The following is a 21,418-nucleotide window of genomic DNA, read 5'->3' on the forward strand; positions in this document are numbered from 1 at the left end:
TGTTACTTTACAACAAATTCCAGCTCATAAACTTTCAGAGGTGATAGACATGTAGCAAGTGCATACTTACCTTCTAATTGTGAAGTTGGCCCACTTTGTAGGGGGAAAATGTTATAGTAGTTTAATATCTTGCTAGCATGCCTGTGTTCCAGCCACTTCACTATTTTAATCATAAGCATCTCAAAACATCTGAGTGATTTAGGGCTATGATGTACTCAGGCTTCTTAAGATTTATCTTCTTTCCATTCAAAAATTTGGGGAATTTTGTCCAGAATCCACTGAATCACAACTAACTGGACACAGTGTGGGTTTGTGTTAGTTAATACTTGGAAAATACTTGTAGTGTAAAGAGTAATTTATAAATGAACTTTCAACAAACATTATTTCTTTGAAACAATGATATTTTATGAAATGAACAACTTTTTAATGTGCATTTAAGATCTAAAAATAATGAAATATAGCTTTTAGTCTTTCTTTGCTCTTCCATCTCTTGATCTTAAAATTACGATTTGAATGATTGACATTTTGTGACAATTAATTTTGAAACACAAAGGCATCATTAACAATTTTATAAAGGTAAATCAACATACTGAAAAAAAATTTAAAAAGATCCACCAAAAAAAAACACATAAATATGAAGATAATTTTCAAGGTTGGTAGAGTTTACCGTCTAATGGATATTGCAGAATATATACACAGAAGATCCTGTGACTTTCCTTGCACTACAGTTATTGTGAACAACAGTATAATTAGTCAGGGCTATGACAGGTTTGTGATGACAGCCAGAAGCTGTGTAGCTAAACTGGATGGCTAAAATGTGGGAAAAGGAAGAGAGGTGTAGATGTTGGTCTTCAAGATTATGAATATAATTGTTTGAAAGATAGAAAGAGGAAGAAAAAAAATAGGTTTTGTGTGCTTAGGCTCTCTCAGCAATCAAATTCTCCCCCACTTGAGGGAGGGAGACTCTAATGGGGAGCAGGATTATCAGTCATTGCTCGATTAAAAAGTAGTGCTTGACTCATTAAAAAAGAGTCATGTGGCTGATGAATATCATGCCTTTTTGTTGTATTATGAACAGCCACAATGTCATAAAAACTCAAAATTTTTTTTGCTGATTTGTTTCTTATTCTTCTCCTTCCCTTTCAACATCACTCAGCTCCCACTTTACCGGACTATGAAGGAGTTGATGCATCTCTCAATGAAACTGCTACTACAATAACTGTGCTCTTGAGACCAGCACAGGCCAAAGGTGCTCCTATCAGGTAAAAAACAACAACAACAACAAAAAACACACACAAAAAAAACCTAACAACTAAAGAAATCATGAAGAGGTTCTTTAGCTGATCTTTACTGATTATATGCTGTCTTGAAGCTGATAAAGCATTTCTAAGTGATAATCATATGATGTTAATGTTGTTTTTCTTACTGAAATTGAGCTTGCCAATAGACTTGTAATTAATGAGATTTTTTTATTTATTTATTTATTTTTATTTTTTTTTTGTACCAAAAGATATTCATGACCTTAATCATCCAGCTGTCTATCTTGTTTGATTTAGGGTCCTCAGGACTACCTCCTATCCATTATCATTTCATTTTACTTCCTCTCGGTGTCTGCGAAATATGAGGTTGAAAGGTGTTTGTCAGAAAATGGATTTGAAAATAACACTTCCTCTCCAGTGCTCCAAATCATCTGTTCTGTAGCACATATGTATGATTGGAAAATTGAAAGCTCAGAGGAAATGGGAGAAAAATACTGATGAATACAAACTCTTTGACCTTTTTTTCCCTCAGAGTGCTTCCTAGTAGAAATCATGTAGCAAGCTATTAAATTTTATTTGGCATGTCCCATAATCATATTAAAATATGTCATTTATGTTAACTTCAGGGGTCTTTCTGCTCTCTTTTGAGAGATAATTTAATTCTGTTTGCAAAGATTAGTCCACATCCCACTTTTTTTCTTCTACTTGTTAGTGAAAAATTTTTTGGTATTATTTGATTCCATTTGTGTTTTACTGATATGACTGCATCAGGAAGATTCAGGGATAGAGCCAAGTAATTGGGGGTTAATTAGCTACTGAGCATCAGAACCTTTTCATGCTCTTACCCTTGTGACATTTGAAGAAACGCGGGCTAATACATTTTGTTCTGTGTTGCAATGTCAATTACTGTGGTTCAGCTGGTGTCCAGTAACATGCCTGAACCCTATGAATCTGTTTCTGTTAAGAGGAATGTTTGTCTTACTTGGATATTGTGTGGGTGAGTCACATGCCCATAAGCATTTTTATATCCTTATCACACCTTATGATCAATATAATATAGTTATTTAATTGTGTTATAGAAGATCATCCAAATTAGTTTCCTCTGTAGGAGATATTGATGTAAATAAAATTGCAACCTCATACATCTGAAGTTTCTGAAAGATTGCCCTCAAGCAAACCTAGGATTTTTGTTCAGGGTGAGGAATAATAATGTGTACAGGACTTAGCTTCCTAAGGCAGGGTTTGTGTCAAACTGATGCAGTGGAAACCAGACCTGAGATCTGAAAACACTCTCAAGGTACCCAAGTGCTTAAAGTCACTACGCACCTCTGCATGTGCTTTTTAGAGCTTTCCTGGTATCCTGTTGCTGGCTGTGTGCAATTCTGTACCTCTCTGAAAACATGATACCTCTCAAGTCTTTCCAGTCTTGCACCTGGTTCCTTGAGGAACCAATAAGTACTTTTGCCCAGAGCATATCTAAAAGCACATCTGGGATCTGCTGATTGTAGTGGTGCCCATCTACACAGACTGTTCTGCATCATGTTTGTGCGTGCAACAGGAGACTCCCACATTTAGTCCTATTGCTTACCCTCAGGGAGGTCAGTCTCTCATCCCAGGATTCTCTCCTGGGGGTTTTCTTTCATGACCTGGTAGCATGATGGGGTGTGGCCAAAGGATTATATGCACTCAGGGTGCTCTGCTTCTCTGTAAGCCAAGTAAGTCACTACCAAAGAAACCCACACCATAGTGCCTCTGACTTATTCTGTCAATTTCCCTTACAGTACCCTCAGTCCCATGGCATGCGGTTGTCATCCTGGCCTATGAGGGGGATGCAAAGGATCTGTGTATTAAAAGTTAATAGTTTGATAGGGATAGCTGAATAGAGTATTTGTAACTATTATTTGAGTATATTCTCAAAAAAGAATGCAACTTTCTTCCAGTCTCCCATCTTCCCTCTCAACTTTAATTGATTTGAATACCTGGGAAATTGCATTACATTTGTAATATCAGGAGACACACAGAATAAATCCTCCACTGTAACCAGGAAGCTGAGCTTTATTCTTAAATAGCTGTTTTATTCTTTATTCCGAATGAGGAACATTCTCCAGGAAAATCCATAAGACATTGTTCCTTCCCTGTTTATAGCAATCAGGGTTGTTTGTTTGTTTGTTTTTTCCAGCAGCTTCTTAAAAGGAGAGAGAAATGTAGCTCACAAATTCAGAACTCATTTCAGTGCATTTCACTAAACATTTTGACCATTTTTACTGAAGCCTCATTCCATCCACACTGCGGTTGTTTTTCTACTATAAGCCTGTCTTGCTGTCATAATGAGTGTTACCAGGTAGATGGCAAAAATTCATCACTGTGCCTGCAGCTGTGATTGAGTAGAGCAGGGACTCTAATGCTGCTCTTCAGCCTGACACTGAAGGATACAGCTGTTTTTTTAAAGGTTTTGTTTGCACCCAGCTCTCTAATCCCTGGAGCTGCAGGCTATCAAACGATCCGTTTATTTAATAGCAGTGGGCCCATGTTAAATAATAATAATAAATGCATGAATGAATAAAATTATAGAGAAAGAAAAGCTTACACTCTGGTACTCTTACAAAATGAATTATACTAAGATCATGTGTTGTTGTACCTCTGCTTCTCTATCAGCACAGCCTCCAAGAAACAGATGTTCCTTAACCCAACTGAAATTTCCAGGTGGCTATCAGTCTTTTCTTTAAGGCACTACATGCCATAGTCATCACAGTTGTAAATGTGACTCTAATCATATCTACCTCTTCAGGTGTTATCATTTAATCTATTGTAGCTTGTTTTATGATCTTCTTAAGGTTTAAATCAAATTGCATACTAGAAAGACAGGGCTTTGGGGGGTTCAGGCTCTCTGTGAAGAATACTGTTTTGCCATCAGACTGGTGGATTAGATTCTAGTCGGTAGCATCAGTGGTGCTTCAGTGATTCATTTAAAGACATGATTTACCAGTGTAGTTTTTCTAAAGGATCATTCTGACTGACCATCAGCAAAACAATCTCCTGTACATCCTTCTTTCAAATCCTGCTTCAAATGAGTTTTACAGAGAGCATAGATCAGAATCAGTGTAGACAACTTTTTAACAATGAGATTTATTTTCTGTGATTTGGGACTATATTCCCAATACGTCCATATGCAAAAATAGGTCGTTTTCATTACGCAACAAAGTTGATCAAGTGTGCCACTACAGGAAGCAGCTAAAACATAGCTGTCAGTCAAGCTAGGCTCAGGTTGTAACTTGGGCTGTTGTTTAGTCTGGCACCTGTCTAAGCAAAGGATGCTGTGTCTTCACTAGATGCCCAGAATTTTCTAACTGATACTAATGCCTGTGAATACAAATAACACATTTACCACTGCAATACCTATTTGAGCTGGGGTTTTTGGAGAGGGTTAAAAAGAAAGGTCTCTTGGTAGGGGCATCTTAATTTACCCTTTGTCAGGTTGGTTGATAGAGAGGGATTCTACAGGTTTTCTTCAGTAAAGAAAAAGGTTTTTGATCTGCAAAATAATATCTTCATGCAGATTGTCAGCTGAGGGGCTCCTCACCTGTTTAGGGCTAGTAAAAAAAAAATTAAAAAAAAATCTGTGGACAAGCAATGTGTGTTACCTTTAAACTGTCGTTTAAACCTTGATTCCTTATGCCTTTGCAGCCAGCATGAACTCCGCTTTCATTATGCAAATTCAGCTCTGGCTTATTTCTTTGCATCTTACAGTGGAGTGTCTGTTCTGTTATGAGAATGCAGAGTAACGTATCGTACATAGAATGTTGCTTTGGAACCACCAGAGCATTTGTAAATGGGTTTTAACAGATGGCATCACCAAGGGCCCAGAGGTAAATGGTTATATTCCTGTGTGTCTTGTTAGCCTACAATGTTGCAGGAAAGTACTGCCAGAAACTCTTTCCAAAGAGGATAGCTCTTTGGACTAGTTTCTTATTTTTTCTCTCTCATTTATTCCACTCTCCAGTATCACACTTCATCTCTGCCACTACAGTTATTAGGTTTTCTGGGCACTAGTAGCAAAGAAAATTGACAAAATAATTTAATGTTGCCCCATAAGTTCTGAAAAAAATGAGGATTGTCTTGCCTTTGTCTTTGCCTTTTGGAGTCCCTGCAGCAATGCAGTGAAGTTTCCAGAACTCCCTTCAATTTCAGTTTTTCTGTTTTGAAATCTTTAAAACGAAACCAAAACAGAAAATTATATTCGTTTAGTTGAGTTGCTTCAGGTCTCATCTGTGTTCTGTGTTCTTAGATGTATTTATTTTATTAATCTTGATAACAAGGTGAATGTTTGCAAGAAGGTCTTTCATGTATCCTCTCATGTATCTACATGCAGATGAGAGTTTAACTGTGTGTTTATATATTGTATACATACACATATGCCTGTTCATTCATTTCTTAGAATGCAAACGGTTGGTTTTTTTCTTTCTTATGAACTGAAAAATTGCTTCCTATTCTCAGTACACAAGCTCTGTGTACCGAGCTCTGCTTCTGCAGAGCTGGGAGAGATGATAATGAGTTGGTAGCATACTGCAGTTAGGTAGTTCCCCTGAAGGAGAGAGAAGAATTATAATTACCTGTTCTATTTTGAGAAGGTGATTTTGAAAAGTGACCAACCCACAGACCATTTCAAGATAGGTACTGGGGGGCTGGGATGGTGATTTAATAGGCCGAATGCCATCTGCTTCAGCAGTTTCTAACGTTTTATCATTGACAACTGTAGAGGAATGAGGCAGTCTATCTTGGTGGAATGGACAGATTTCTGTCCATCTGTGCCTGCATTATGGCATGTCACTTGTACTTTAGATGTGCATAGCTCTGAGCCAAGATAGAAGCCACGGCAAGGTCAAGAGGTGGAGAAGCCTGTCAGCACATTCTGTCTCTAATGATATGACAACTGCAAATTGGTGTTTCAAGCACAGCCTGGAGGCAGTCATTATGTTGGGCCTTGAAGCTGAGCTTTCTGTAATATCCTTGCAAAGGAAAATGCTAACTTCAGATGTTTCTGATTATCGGATGAAGAGTTTAATCTAGTTTAAAGTCAGATTAATTCCTGTGTTTATTCAGAAGGGAAAAAAAAAAATCATTGTTAGAGGATTGTGTAGAGATACTTGTATTGTTGTTGTTCCTGGAAGGATAGATGCTGCATCTTTCAATGGCTGAATTAGACAGCTTTGCTATACTTCAGGCTTCTGTGTCTTCTCTGTGTCCATACATTCACTGTCTTTTTTTGCCTTTTTTTCCCCTGTTTTTTTTCTCTTTCTTTTTCTTTTCTTTTTTTTTTTTTCTTCTTTTTTTCTGGGGGAATGGTGGGGGAGGGTGGTGAAGTTTATGCAAAGCAGTCAGGTTAACATTTTTACTAGACACTTGGCCATAGCAGGTGACTTTAAAGGTACACTTTTTTCCTCTGTTTCTTTAGTGCCTACCAGATTGTAGTTGAGGAGCTGCACCCACACCGAACAAAGAGAGAGACAGGTGCCATGGAATGCTACCAAATCCCTGTCACCTACCAGACAGCTCTCAGTGGAGGATCGCCATATTACTTTGCTGCTGAGCTGCCCCCTGGAAACCTACCTGAGCCTGCCCCTTTCACCGTGGGTGATAACAGGACCTACCAGGGTTTCTGGAATCCACCACTGGCTCCTCGCAAAGGCTACAACATATATTTCCAGGCCATGAGCAGTGTTGAGAAGGTGAGTGCCAACCATACCTTGCTCCTGGAAGAGGAGTATAGCACATATAATGTATTCATATAATAAAATAAAATAAATAACTGAATTACTAACTTGTCTATTAGTAATATATATTTTGTATATAACATAATATACTAAAATATAGTATAGATTGTATACTATATATTTATGTATTATATGTAATATAGTAGATATAATACTAGCAGCAATATTACTAATATGCATACTAATATGCATATTAGTAACATGTAACTATTAGTAACTATTAGTACACATTAGTAACTATTTTATTTATAATATGATATACTAATAGTATATAGTATATATGATATACTATAAATTAATATACTATATTATATAAACAGTAATTGTCCAAGTGTAATATTATGAGTGCTTTTTCTCTGTCTTCTTGGTAAATGGTATCCCCTGTCCTTTCCCCAACTGTCATGACTGTGACACTTATTACTGCAGGATAAACAGAATCAGGCTGCTCAGCAGGCTGATGAACAGTTGTAAACTTGTGGAGGGTATCAAATAAAAAGTATAAAAAATTGGCTTGAGCAAAAGTAACTTCAGGCCCATGGTGTGTTTCTGAGAACCCTTATGGCAAGGTCTGCTTCAGGATTGTTCAACTGCTGTGCAGCATTCAAAGTGTGGCTGTCAGTCAACTTCATTACCTCCCCAGTGCTTCCTTTTTAGCCCTGTAGCTGAGCACTGTGGCTGGCTCTGTGCATATGAAAGAGAAAAAAGCGGCAGGAAGTTAAACATCACAGTGGACTCCAGGTGGGAGAAATACCATGGCTCTGCAGGCCCCAGGCTCTTGCTCCCGAATTGTTTTTTCTCTTGCAAAGGAAAATAAGGGTAAAGGTAGTAGGCACAGAAACTTCAAACAATTAACAATTTAGATTTTCAGTCTTTCGTTTAGAAAACTAGAGGACTCTGCTGTAAGACTCCACAAGAAGTATCCAGGCAACCCAGGAAGGAGCTGCCTGATAGCAAGATTGACAGCAGCTGGTGCTCACCAGGACCAGGAAAGGAGCATGAGCCATGTGTTTCTTTCCTTTGGGGTCTCTGCTGTGATAAAAAAAAAACATAGTTAGCAAAGGGGCACCTTTTGAAGGCAGTCTCGCTTTCTACCTCTAGTTATGAAAACCACTTGCATCAAGACAGAATGAGGAAAAAGCAGAGACTGTTTACTGGAGCTGTTTGAAAACGGAAAGCTTTCTCTGATGGCAGTGACTATTCTGTCTGATTTTCATCTGTAAAACTCTAGGAAGTAAACAATACAAAATAAAAAGTAACTGCTAGTTACACATTTCTATTTCCCTTCCATTAATGTGCAATTCCCATTGCTGTTGTTGGCTTCCAGCAAACTAAATAATGAAGAAATTCATTTAATTTCCCCAAGAAATAACTCCAAGAAAGAACAAAAAAATATTAACTATATAAATAAAACTTTGTCTTGGTGTTTACGTTTTGATGGACAAGTGGAAGATAAGGGAAAAACAAATTACATTTTACTTGAACCTCAGACTTCAGTTTGTGAGTGGGTTTAATACTAAAATGGTTTTCCCTGGTATGATTTAAGACTTAGGATCAGGTTTCTGTTCCTAGAGAGATTTGGAGGGATGTTTTAGAAGCTGGGGTTGTACTTCATTCTGCCTGGGCATAGATTTAGTGGTTGAAATACAACCTCTGGGCTACAGAATATTTAAACAGGTGCTTTACTGTAAACCAGGAGGATCACCAAAACAGTCAACAGAATGTATAGTGTGTTCTGAAATAAACTGTGGGAGTGGGATGAGGGCTACACTGATGTTCACAGATGTTTTGAACAAGGGTAAACCAGTAAATCCAGTCACTGGGGACAATACTAGTAAGGTAAAATTTGTTCATGGAAACCTTCATGGAGCTTTCATTTAGATTGAAAAGTATTTATGGAGCACCCTCACCACATGACTTGGCTCATTCTTTACGTACTGTGTTTTCAAAAGTTACTCTGGGACCTGCAGGAGGAGAAAGAGCCCAGAGGATCCACTGAGGAGGCAGTGCTGGTGCTGGCAGGATTACATGGAGTACATGTCATAAAACAAAGCTGTCATTAAGATATTTTCTAATCATATAATATAATTTAGGATGATGTAATATAGCAGCAGCTGCATCCTCTCACCTTACGCTATTTCAGTGTGTTTTCCTCTAAAATTACTACACATTTTGCAAAAGGATCAGAAAACACCTTTATGGATGACTCTTATTTGTTCAAGTTGTCTGAAGTGTGCTTGCCCAAGTCATTTATCTGTTTAATTGCTTCAATTGCTGACCAAATTTCTGAAGGGAAAAAAAGTAATAAACTACATAAAAATTATCTCTACAAATGCATGTGAATGAAGCATATCAAATCACTGTCTTTCCTGGGTAGATCATATAGGTTGTAGTTCAAGTATGTCATATGTGAATGGATACCTGTGCTTCCTTCCTGCTAATTCCATCCTCAGAAGCATGAAGGAGAGAATGTAACGGTATGCTTCAGGTGTCTCTGAGCATGCCTTTATGCAGCAAGACAATTAGTTTGGGCATGGTGCTGAACAAATGTACCTTGTTGCTGTATTTCTGTGCCATGAAATAATTATGACTAGCAATTCTCCCCTTTTTTTTCCACTGTAACCTCACACTGGATTCTCATGGCATGATTTCAATTTTATTTGAATAATCTGTAATTTTCCTACATCTGGGCTTTCCTGCACCTTCTCTCCCCTTCATTATCATGGACAGCACAGTTCTGTGTCTAGGCAGGTTTTATCCATCTTGTTCTTTCTGTAAAGCCAAAATGACTCAGCCTTCTCCCCTACTAAGACCAAAGCCCTCAGCCACCTGATTCAGTGTCCTCAGCTGATCGGCAGGTTTAGGAATAATTTATGGTGTAGGGAGGACAAGAAAAAGAAACCTGCTCTGACTTTTTTCTTTAATTTTCCCTTCTCAACAGGAAACCAAAACTCAGTGTGTTCGAATAGCTACCAAAGGTAAGAAGTTTGTCCCCCCGGACACAATAGCTTTTTAATGAAATGTGGAGTTTTTGTTAAATGATTGAACCAAAGCCAGTACCATCTCTGTATTTTGAACCACTTGCTTTTCTTAAAAAGTAATAGGCTACTGCTTTTTATTCTTTTGTATTGCACCAAGAGGGTGCTGTTCTAGCAGCAAAATTAGACAAATTCAGGGCACTTTTTTTTCTTTTTCCTTCCATCTGTGACTTTCAAGATCGGCTTTTAGGCAACTGGAGCATTGCAGGCAGCAGATAGATGGGCTGAAGACTAGTAAGAAGACTTGGTTAAACCATCCATTATGCTAACAATTATTTGCAACCAATGACAATGGGAGATTATTTCCTTCATTTAAATGAAGGACGCAGTAGTTAATTTTCATAAGTAAATCACAGAGTTAGATAGGCTTAGGGGAGGGCTGATTTGAGGAAAGCTTGTATGCTTATTAACAAGTGTGGCCCAAGGCTTGAACTGACTGCATAGCTCTGAGAATAAATTGTATTGACCTCACATCCAGCAGGTTAATCACATACTGCTCACTCAAAAACACAGTTTCATCTTCAAATGAGGACTTAATCGTTCTGCTTATTGTTATCTCTTGCTTTGAGTGTGTTTACATAGCTATTTGTTGTGATTGCTTGTTTGAGACAACTTGATAGTTGTTTGAAAGCAGCACGAACAAGAGAAAACCTAACAAATGCTGAAGCACAGTACTCTGCAAAGGCCCAGCAATGCTTACACTGACTAATTGCATATCTATATGCACTGCAAAAGCAACTTTAAATATAAGCAAGCAGGCATTTAAAGTACTTCTGTGGCACGTCAGCACCATCTTTTCTAGTGCTTCTTTCAATCTAAAACTTGTTCCAATTAAAAGCTTATAGCTCTAATGAGTTGGTAGTAACAAAGAGTTTTCATGAGAAACTAAAAATTAAAATGTACTTCTCAAAATTTTGTGATGCTTTCATCAAACCTTTTTAATGCATAAAGGGTTTGCACATATAATTCCCAAGATTTGCCTTCTACCTCTATGAACTGATTAAATAGTTTATCTACTGGTGTCAAACTGATGAAAGTCAGCACATTTAAATTGAAGTTCTCATACTTTTCCAAACTGTGTCTTGCAGGGGCACTGATCTTATACATTTCTGATAACTAAATGTACTAAAGTGTGAGCTTGTCCAGAAGATGTTGTCAAATCATTACGAAAGTATTTTGCTGCTTTGGGAAATATCTTGAAAAATATTTTTAGAATAAGTTGAGGGGCTTTCTGGTGTCTGGACTATTAAAACACTGATTTGTTTGTTTGTTTGTTCAGTATTTTTGTTTTGTTTGGTTTTTTTGGGGGGAAGAAAATATTGAAACAGCAACATTTTGAAAAGTTTTCTCCAGGGCATTTCCTGATTTAGGATAATATGGGATTTCCTCTATATCTGGGCACCTGTTTTCATGAAGTTTCTAAGAATTTGATGATTTTGTGACTTTTGCCATTTTGCAGATTGGACTGAATTGACCAAAAGAATCTTAAGTTATTTGATGTGGTGAGAGTGTATGAAAGCTTTGTTTCTTAAGGAAATCATGTTAAAAACAACTCCTTTTGGTGCAGGTGTTTTGTGTAACATATCTAAATCACCATTTCTATTACAAGGATGGCCCAGAAAATGAACTAATGTAGAAATGCTCAGGTTGGAAAATACCTTAAAGATCCCACACAGATCTCTTTTGTAATCACCATCAATATTTTATTTTAAAAAGTTGTTCTGTACTTCATTATTTTTCAAATCTGGTTGGTATCCAGTCACTTATGATCTGTTTTTCCATGCATGTAGTAACCAAAGAAAATATAAATTTTGGTTTCTGAAGTACAGAGACTAAGGTAACAGGTCAATTATTAAGAGATGAGGAATGTTGCATCGCTCAGAAAAATGTGTTGCATTTAATTTCTGGTGTAAAATTCTCAGACTTACTGAAAATAATTTGGTTAGGTAGAGTTCAACCCATGCTCATGTCACAGTGAATATAAGGTATTACTTCTCGGAAAGGGTAGTCAGGCACTGGAATGCACTGCCCAGGGAGGTGGTGGAGTCACCAACCATGGGAGTATTCAAGAAACGTTTGGATGTTGTGTTGAGGGATATGATTTAGCTGGGAAGTATTGGTGATGGTTGGACTGGATGATCTTTTAGGTCTTTTCCAACCTTGATAATTCTGTGATTCTGTAACTAAACCTGCCTAACCAAACTGCTGCTATAGGAATGAATGCAAGATGCACCATTTCCATGACAGGCACTTGAGAGTAACACATAATGTTGATGACTGATCAGTACTATTTTAGAGTTGAGTTTGAGCATGTAAAAATTTGAATGGGTTTCCACTAACACATTACATGGGATTTTACAATCTAAAATTTTATCAACTGTTAACAGAATGAAACTAGATTAACGTGGTCATAGAACAGTGATGCTTCAAATTATTTAGCATGTAAATAGACATTTAAGAGAACAGAGGGTCAGCAGAGCTGTTATTAAGCAGAGGAAATATGAAGTTGACATTTCTGACAGTTTTTAGGCTGCCAAGTTTGAGGCTAACACTGATTTATGTGTATTAGTTTGTTTAGTTTAGAAGACTAGAGAAAAGAAAATAATTAGAAGAAATCTACCATAGTCGTAAAGAAGTGGTGGGATTGTCAGCTCTATTCCAAAGTATGTAGGAGTGATAAATATAGACCAAGTTTTATCACTCTGTATTTAAAACATGAATTTCATCACCTTCAAAATTCTTTTACTTTTTGGTTTACATTTGTATTACTAGTTCAGGCAGCATAGAACCTCTCTGTCTCTCAGCACATTTGGTTCATACAGATGGATGAAAATGCTATTTGAGATGATGCGCATCTGGAAGTAATTGTGAAATAGCAGAAAATTACTTTTTAATCTGATTTGAGAAATAAAAAGGTCTGGGTGGTAACATTTCAACTGCAAGTGTGCATTTAGTTCACCCTCATTATTGCTCTGAATTAATTTCCATAGCAGTTGGGGATTGATCCAAAGACCGTTGATGTCAATGGGAGTCTTTTGCTGACATTAATGTGCTTTGGATTAGGTCTTCAGAAGTCATAAGTCTGTCTAGACCATAATTATTTCCCTGAAATTGTTCCTGATGATGTTTCTGCTCTCAGGGAAATTTGTGAAAGTCAAATCACCTCCTGTAGTGGAATGTTTATATATGTATGTTTTACTGATTAATGCTCAAATGAGGGAAGATGATCAGATGTTAAATGTATATGAAATGAAGCTCCTGCCTGTGCTGTTTCTATGTTTGGATCAATGCCTGTAAAATGACTTTTGGCTGTACCATCTTAATGAGTTCTGGAGACCTAAGTGACAATCTAAATCTAGGAAATAATGCTGATGGTGCCAAAGTCACATCCTTCCTATCATTCATTCATAATAGAAACATCAATGTGTTTAAACTTTGGTGATCCTTTCCATAGTTGTTGTCTCACAAAGAGATTTTTACTTGCTTGCTTCCAAAGATGGAAGCAGTTGTAGCAGTTAACTGAGAGGCACCTCCAGGTTTCCAGACACATAAGCTATAATACGATTATATTTGTGTCCAGCCAACTTCATTAGTTTGTACCTGAACTAAAGTTAAGCCACATATTCTACCTCTGAGAGTAATTTGGAACAGAAGTAATTTCTAGTTTCTGTCCCCTTTCCTAAGTATTCAAGAATTTGCTTCTATTCCTGAGTTTTGAAAGAGCAAAAAAAGTACAATAAATAAAATGGCTAAATCTAACAGCTTTCCTAGATACTATTTATGTATTTATTTATTTATTGTAGATACATTGCACAGGGAACCTATTTATTGCATGCAAACATTCCTGTGTTAATTCAATTAGTCTTTGAACATTTTGGTTTTTAATCAATAATTATATAAGAGGAAATAGACTATTATGGTATGTTAAAAATCAGCAATCAGCATGAGAGAATTTTGAGCCCAAAGATATAATAAATATTAGCTTTCCGTGATTCCAAGGTGTTGCATTATTGCTTTTGTCATATGTGCTTAACAAGTTACTTTTTGTGGTTACTAGGGTACTATAAGCAGATTGAATTCTTAGGAACCTTGAAGGAACCGAAGCATAAGCATTTGAAATTTGAGACCTCAGACAGGTGTTTCTAGTTAACATTCAAACATTAGAAAATGGTTGATATATCATTTGCTGCTCTAAGAGAAAGAAGAATATCTCAGCATATATTCTTTTTAGTGGCTCCTGGTTTCTTTGGTCTTTTTAGCTGTAATGTGTATTGCTTCATTATTACTCATATTGGGAGCAGTCAATGTTTTGCATCCACTTCTGAAGAATATGTAGAAATTTACTGTTCCTACAAAAATTATTAAACTCCTAACTTCAATTAAAAAAAAAAAATCTCTGATTTCTCTTATAATATATATACCATTAAAATGACCATTTAAAGAAACTACTTGTCAGGGTTGCAGTGTTTTTTTTTATCTTTCCTTTTTTATGTTCTTTCATTGTTTTTTATGTCTCTTTGTGTCTTGCTTAAGGTGAATGTGGGCATAATTTTACAAGTGTTTAGAGAAGGTGAACTGTCATCTTTTCATAGGACTTTTTTCATTGGCCCCATTTCACTCATGCATCTGTACAAGGCAAAATACTTCTGAGCAGTAAAGCTGCTTACAGTGCATCTGGGTAGGAAGAACAAGCAGGTCTTTTCCTTAGAAAAGAGTGATACAGAAAGAAGATGGAACTCCACCAACATCTAGATCAGAAGTGTTGCCACTGATGATTGTGAAAGCCATTTATGGCCCTAAAATCAGTTACCACTATGTTTCTCACTATCTATTCAAACACCTTTAGCTAAATGAAATGTAATTCCATGTTGTTGGCAGGAACATTACAACAGTTTATTAAACTATTTGCTTGTCATCTCTGACAGAGTGCTAAATGAAGTTCTACAGTTAGCCACCTAGAAACAAGGAACAGCATTGCCAAGCTTAGTAGCACTTCCTAAACACTGTCAAATGTGTTGCAGAGCAACTCAGTATGGTTAATTGGAACTGCTGCCAAATTACTCAAATACAGAGAATGATGCTTTTTCTGCTTTGTAAGAAGATGATTGCTCTTGGGTTCAGGAGTATGAAGTGCTTTCCACTCTTGGGCAGCTGCATGATAACCAGGCTATTTCTAGAAAAAAGTCCTGACCAGAAGGATGTGCAGATGGGCTTTGCAGGAGGAAAAATCTTTCTAGAAGCAGTTTGGTTTCTGCCCATCAGAGCAGAGAGCAGCTACAGGCATTCTGTTTTTTTTGTAGCCAGGTAAATATAAAGTGTAAATGGTTTGGAAGCAACTTGGGGCTTTTGTGCAAATTCAGCAGTCTGGGAAGGACTTAGAATATTTCTTGTTTCTCACAGTGATGTGGTGACAAGAGGGTTCTTGATCACCCTTCACTGTCAAAGTCACAAAACATATTGCATCCCTCAACTCTTCTGATTGGTATTTGTTGAGTCAACAGGAAAGGTATCCACATTCAATACTGTATAGATGACAGAATATTTAACCTGAACATTAAAGCAAAGGTCACATATCTGCTGACATTTGTTACTTGTTCTTTGCTGATGACTGAATATTAGTTATTCACATATATGTAAGCGGACAACGTATTATTGACTATTCCACCTCTTCTGCCAACTGATTTGGTCAGTCCATTAGCATAGAGAAAAACAAGATCCTGCTCTAACCTTGCTGTGGTGGAAAATATCCTTAGGCAGTAGTCTACACCGACAGTACGCTACAGAAATGTGTGCACATGGCTCTGCTACTTCGGCAGCATACTTTTTAAAAACAGCACAGTAGAAAGAAAAGCCATGCAGGGAATAGCAAAAGCCTGTGTAGTATTTAGGACATTAAAGCAGCATGTCTGAAATGAGAGACATTTGGTTTCAAACAAAAGTAAACACATATTAGGCGCTATTTGTTGCTGCTCTTGATATGGCTACAAAGCTCGGGCCAGATACAGTCTTTACATCAAGCATCCAGACCATTTCCAGTGCACTGCTTTCAGGCCATTGCTACCGTTAAACTGTAGGATGTTACCTCGGACACAGTGCTCTTAAACTGCTGTCAAACTGTTGATGCTGAAGCTAGATTATGGTGGGTCTATTTATTACAGACCAGCTAGTTCTCATGTTGGGCAACCACTTGCCCAAAGCCAGTTTCTACAGGCAGTTAAAATGAAGGGAAACCTCAGAGGTAGCAAAATGAGGTGGTAAATGGGCAAGTTTAAGGCAAATGCTCACTTATTTGTCAGCAGTTTCATACATCCAAAGATTTTCTGCTCTGACAGAGAATAGATACTTACACCATCATAGCATGCAAATAAAATTAAAATGGTGCTGTGTGGCATACATGAATATGGTGATGAAAGAGATTACATCTGTACCCTCTGCAGTATCATGAAAGTGAGTCGCTTTCCATGACAATAAAGCCAAATCCTTATGTTTTGATGGGAAACAAGCATCATAAACACAGCCTTTGCATGGCTGGTGCTATTGTATTTCTGACTCTGTCATTTAAAAGGAACACATACAGAAGATGTAAATTATATTTTTTTGTAAATCTATTATATGAAGATGCATTTTTAACATGTTTTCTGTTTGTGCATCTTAGTGTTTGAACCATTAGGCAATGAGAGGGCAAGCAGATCATTGAGAACTTGGAGGAACTGTTGAAGGAGTTTTTACTACTATGTTGTTTTTAACAAAAGCGACGGGATGACTTTTTCTATATGAGAGGGGGAAAGCAAATTGTACAGTTAACATAAGTGACATTATTGCCTCAACATATAGAAAGCAGTTGTTTGCACAAGTACGGGCATTGTTTTAACATGAACCCTAGTTTTTATGTATTCCATCAGGATTGTCTAAAATGTTTTCCCTTTTTCATTGACCTATTGCAGTGAAAAACACATAGTCAAGCAAACCTCAGATTAAATTACAGTATCACAGTATCACAGTCTCGTGCAGGTTGGAAGGGACCTTAGAGATCATCGAGTCCAACCCCCGGGATTCGAGCCCCTGTGTAGCAGCGCGGCACTTCTACTACTGCGCCACTGGGGCACACAGTTAAGACTGTCTTACCTGTCTTGAATCTGCTCTGCTGTATTCCCTAGAGTTTTCTAACAAATTTTATCAGGACTGGTAACTTAACATGCTGTCATAATTTTATGCAGGTATAAAGGTGTTTTCTTACAGTTATTAGGTGTTACTTGTAGTAGTTTTTAAAGATTTTGTTCTGAAGGTTTTACTATTTGGTGTTATTTCAAAATTAGTAAGTTTGTCAGCTAGTTTTCATTCTACTTGAAGTCATTGTGGTACTAATTGGAGTCAGATGTAGATGCTTACATTCATGTGTTCATCTACCTTACTGCTTCCTTTTATACATCCAAAGAAAAGGGTTACCATTCCTTATCCTGCTGTAAAACTTGTTAAGATACTGGACCATGAATCCTGGGCACTGGGGGCTTCATAATCTGCTCAGTGGCATATCTAGAAGGAGTCTTGAATGTATTCAAGGATGATGATTTCTATTCACATCTTTACAGAAGATTGTGTTATTGGTGACAGATAGGAAAGCTGATTTTTCAGATTACTCTTTTGAGGAATTTATTAATTAGTAGCCATCAGATATTAACCATCAGCATTAGATCAAATTTTTGGTTTGTCACTTGATCTGTGGAAGAGATATCTAAAGGTGGAAGATTCCAATGCTGTTACCAACCATTTATGCTTTCCAGCCTAGATCATGTCACACGCTAAGATGGAATGTGTAGTGGCTATCTGCAGCAGGCACAACCTATTTAAAAACCTACGAATTTTATTTAACTTTTTGATGAAATTTAGGAATGCTCATTCAATATAAGTAGCTGACAGTTTAGGGACTGAGAGGGCAAATTGAATCTCATTATATGCTTGTCCAAACATGAAAGCTGATAATCTGGTTGCCTTCATATTAAAAAAATAAGTGCTTGTTCTGCATAAGCTCTGAACCATGATGCTGTTTAGTTAATCGAATAGTTTTACTAGCTAATACAAATTGAATTCAAACTGAGCAGGTTTCTCAGACTCAGAAAGTGAAATCAATTTGTATATGCAAAGAATCAAGTGACAAAAATTGCCATTTCCTCCATGTCTCTTTTTGAGTAGTAGGGGTGAAATATAGACAATGAAATTTGTAGAAGAGATGGGAATACAAATCTTTGATCTTGGGGTGGTTTTTTTAGTAACTCATTCAATGAATGTTTTCAGGCAAATATAAGCATTTGCTTACCTAAAGTGATTTGGTTTGATGGAGGAGGAAGTCTGTGGTGTTTGAGTAGATCCATAGTCTAACGTAGTAGGCGAACAGTGCTGCAGTGTTTGGAGCACCATTGACTGACCTGTAAAAGTTCAACTGCAGGAAGGCCAGCTCAATTTTTACACCAGACCTTCTGGACCATCTTCTGTCAGGAACAGAAAAGCTTCGTAGAGCCCTCATTCTTCATAGAAACCGTAGTTCAATTGTATTTTAAGTAAAGTTTGAGAGTGTTGGTCTTGTAGATTTGACGACTGACTGCTGACGCATTCAGGAAAACAGGCACAGAAGCAGCAGTAGACATTTGAATTACTAGTTTTCTCAACAGTATTTTGGTAAGAATAAGATAAATAGTGTCTGTGTCCACACTCTAATTCCAAATGGTTCATAGACATTAACTTTAGAGATATCAGCTAATGGAAATTATACTGATCCAATTTTTCTGCAAAACCCACTTAATAGTCGTTGAGTGTGTAATTTCCTATGAAATGTATGTGGAGTTAAGAAGGTAACATACTTGTCATTGCCCATTTGTTAGGCTAAAAAGCAAATTAAAAAATGCAGGATAATTTTTCTCTTGCTTTTCAAGATGTAGCTGTTCCCTCTTTGGATGTGTTTAAGGTAGTTAGAACCAATTTATGCTACAGTATAGAGTGTTTTAAGACAAGAATATAAATGAAAATTCCTGCAACCAGAGATTAAATACAGATTTAAAATAGGTTTCTTTTTTCCACTTTGAAACTGACTGCTGTCTTAGATTTTAATTTTATTTTAATGAGGTGTGCTTTTACCCATTTTCTACTGTTGTGTTTGTGTATCATTAATTTTGAGAACTATGCAGTCTGTCTCCTGACTAAATATCTAAACAGATGTTCTACAACAAAGTGAGAAAATATACCATCATCTTAAACACACACACAGAACTGTATCTTGTAAGCACGAGGTGACTAACTTGTGATATTTACAGTTCTGCAATGTGTTTTTTGTCCATGGATGATAACTTTCTGGTTCAATATTGGATTGAGTGACAAGAGGTGAAGTGCTGCTGGATCTTGTGCTCATCAATGCAGAGGAAGACATTAAAGACATTAAGACTAGACATTGGGAAGGAGACTGAAGTCATCTACCTGCACTTGTGCAAGGTCTTTGATGTGGTCCCTCACATCCTTATCTCTAAATTGGAGACATACAGATTTGAGGGATGGACTGTTCAATGGATAAGGAACTGATTAGAAATCCGTAGACAGAAACACTGTGGTGAATGGCCCTATGTCCAGGTGGAGGCTGGTGACAAGCGGTGTCCCACAGGGATCTGTCTTGGGACTGATGCTCTTCAACATCTTTATCAGTTATATCAATAGTAACAAGTTTACCATTGACACCAAGCTGAGTGGTACAATTTACATGTTAGATGGAAGGGATGCTATTGAGAGGGACCTTGACAAACTCTAAAGCTGAGCCTATGTGAACCTAATGAGGTTCAACATAGCAAAGTGCAAGGTTTTGCACTTGGGTCAAAGTAATCCCAGATACATATACAGACTGGGAGAAGAACTGGAGAGTAGCCATGTGGAGAAGGGGCTTGGGGTCCTGGTGGATGAAAAACTGGATAAAAGCCAACAATGTGGTCTTGCAGCTCAGAAGGCCAATGGTATGGTATCCTGGGCTCTTTCAGAACAGGGGTGGCCAGCAAGGACAAGGAGGTGATTTTCACTCTAATCTGTCCTTGTGAGACCCCATCTGGAGTACTGTGTCCAGGTCTGGGACCCCCAGTACAGGAAAGATGTGGGGCAATTGGAGAGGGTCTAGAGGAGGGACACGAAAGTGATCAGAAGTCTGGAGCACCTCCTCTATGAAGACAGGCTGAGGGAGCTAGGCTTGTTCAGCCTGGAGAAGAGAAGGCTGCTAGGAGATTACAGCCTTCCAGTATTTAAAAGGAGGAGAATCAACTTGTTACAAGGGTAGACAGTGATAAGACAATGGGGAATGGTTTAAAGCTCAAGGAAGGAAGGTTTAGATTAAATGTCAGGGGAAAATTCTTTACCAAGAGAGTGGTGAGGTGCTAGAACAGGCTGCCCAGAGAGGTTGTGGATACTCCATCCCTAGAGATGTTTAAGATGAGGTTGGGGGCCCTGTGCAGCCTGGTCTAGTATTAGATATGGAGGCTGGTTGCCCTGCCTGTGGTAGTGGGATTGGAACTTGTTTCTTAATGTCCCATCCAATTTCTTAATGTCCCTTCCCTTAATGTTCCTATGATTTTTTTTTTTTATTTGGTTAAACAACCTTGAAAACTTGTGTCTATATTTTGGATTAAGGCAGATGAAATATGAATCCGTGCTCTCATGTTTGTGCTGAGGCTTTTTCACTGTGTCTTCCAAAAGCACTGTGTTCTTTGTGAACATATTTTGTTATTATTAGTGTTAGATTTAGTAGGATGTATTTCAACTTTTTTGTTGGGAGTTGTGTATTAAACAGAAACATTCTGTTTCCACCAACACACTTCATTGCCCTTAGTAACTGTGCCTGCATTCTCTGCAGACTGTGTCAAATATCCCCTTCTGCAAACAAAATTTCTTTTAAAAGCACGCTCCTATAGAAATTAATATTCTAACTTAATTTTCAACAATAGCAAATTAAAAAGCATCTGGAGGCAAAAGAGAATCTGTGCTCCTGTATCTGAGTGGTTCAGTCTTTTTCTTGAGATATGCTTGAATTAGAGGCTGAACACTTGGGACTATTTCAGTTCACTATCTATCTGTAGATTTCTCCCTTTGACCTGGACATCTCACTAGGGTCAGAGTGTGAGACTGTAGTTGGAGGATTACTCTTTTCTTTCTTGTTTTTTTTTAAACTAAGCAGTAAAGGGTGAAAAAATGCCAATACGTTGTCCTTATAGAGTAAGCATAGTTACTGCAGTTGTTGAATGTGTTGAACAGGAAATTGCAAACTAACAATAACCAACTGTTCTTTTCATGCTCTGAGGACTTTCTTTCATTTTAATGTCTTTTACTCCAC

The 21,418-nt window shown here is 37.5% G+C and overlaps 1 protein-coding gene across 17 annotated transcripts in view; it reads left to right on the forward strand.

Annotated features, from left to right (window-relative positions):
- The window catches only part of PTPRK (protein tyrosine phosphatase receptor type K), a 389,675-nt gene that overhangs the window by 312,263 nt on the left and 55,994 nt on the right, over positions 1 to 21,418 (forward strand). For all 17 annotated transcript variants that reach the window (XM_015858520.2, XM_015858509.2, XM_015858508.2 and 14 more), the window contains exons 11-13: positions 1,157 to 1,262; positions 6,712 to 6,985; positions 9,969 to 10,005. In XM_015858520.2, the coding sequence (XP_015714006.1) occupies positions 1,157 to 1,262; positions 6,712 to 6,985; positions 9,969 to 10,005 (417 nt within the window). The remainder of the gene's footprint in view (positions 1 to 1,156; positions 1,263 to 6,711; positions 6,986 to 9,968; positions 10,006 to 21,418) is intronic.

Source organism: Coturnix japonica, chromosome 3 (assembly GCF_001577835.2).
Source record: "Coturnix japonica isolate 7356 chromosome 3, Coturnix japonica 2.1, whole genome shotgun sequence".
NCBI classification, from domain to species: Eukaryota; Metazoa; Chordata; class Aves; order Galliformes; family Phasianidae; genus Coturnix; species Coturnix japonica.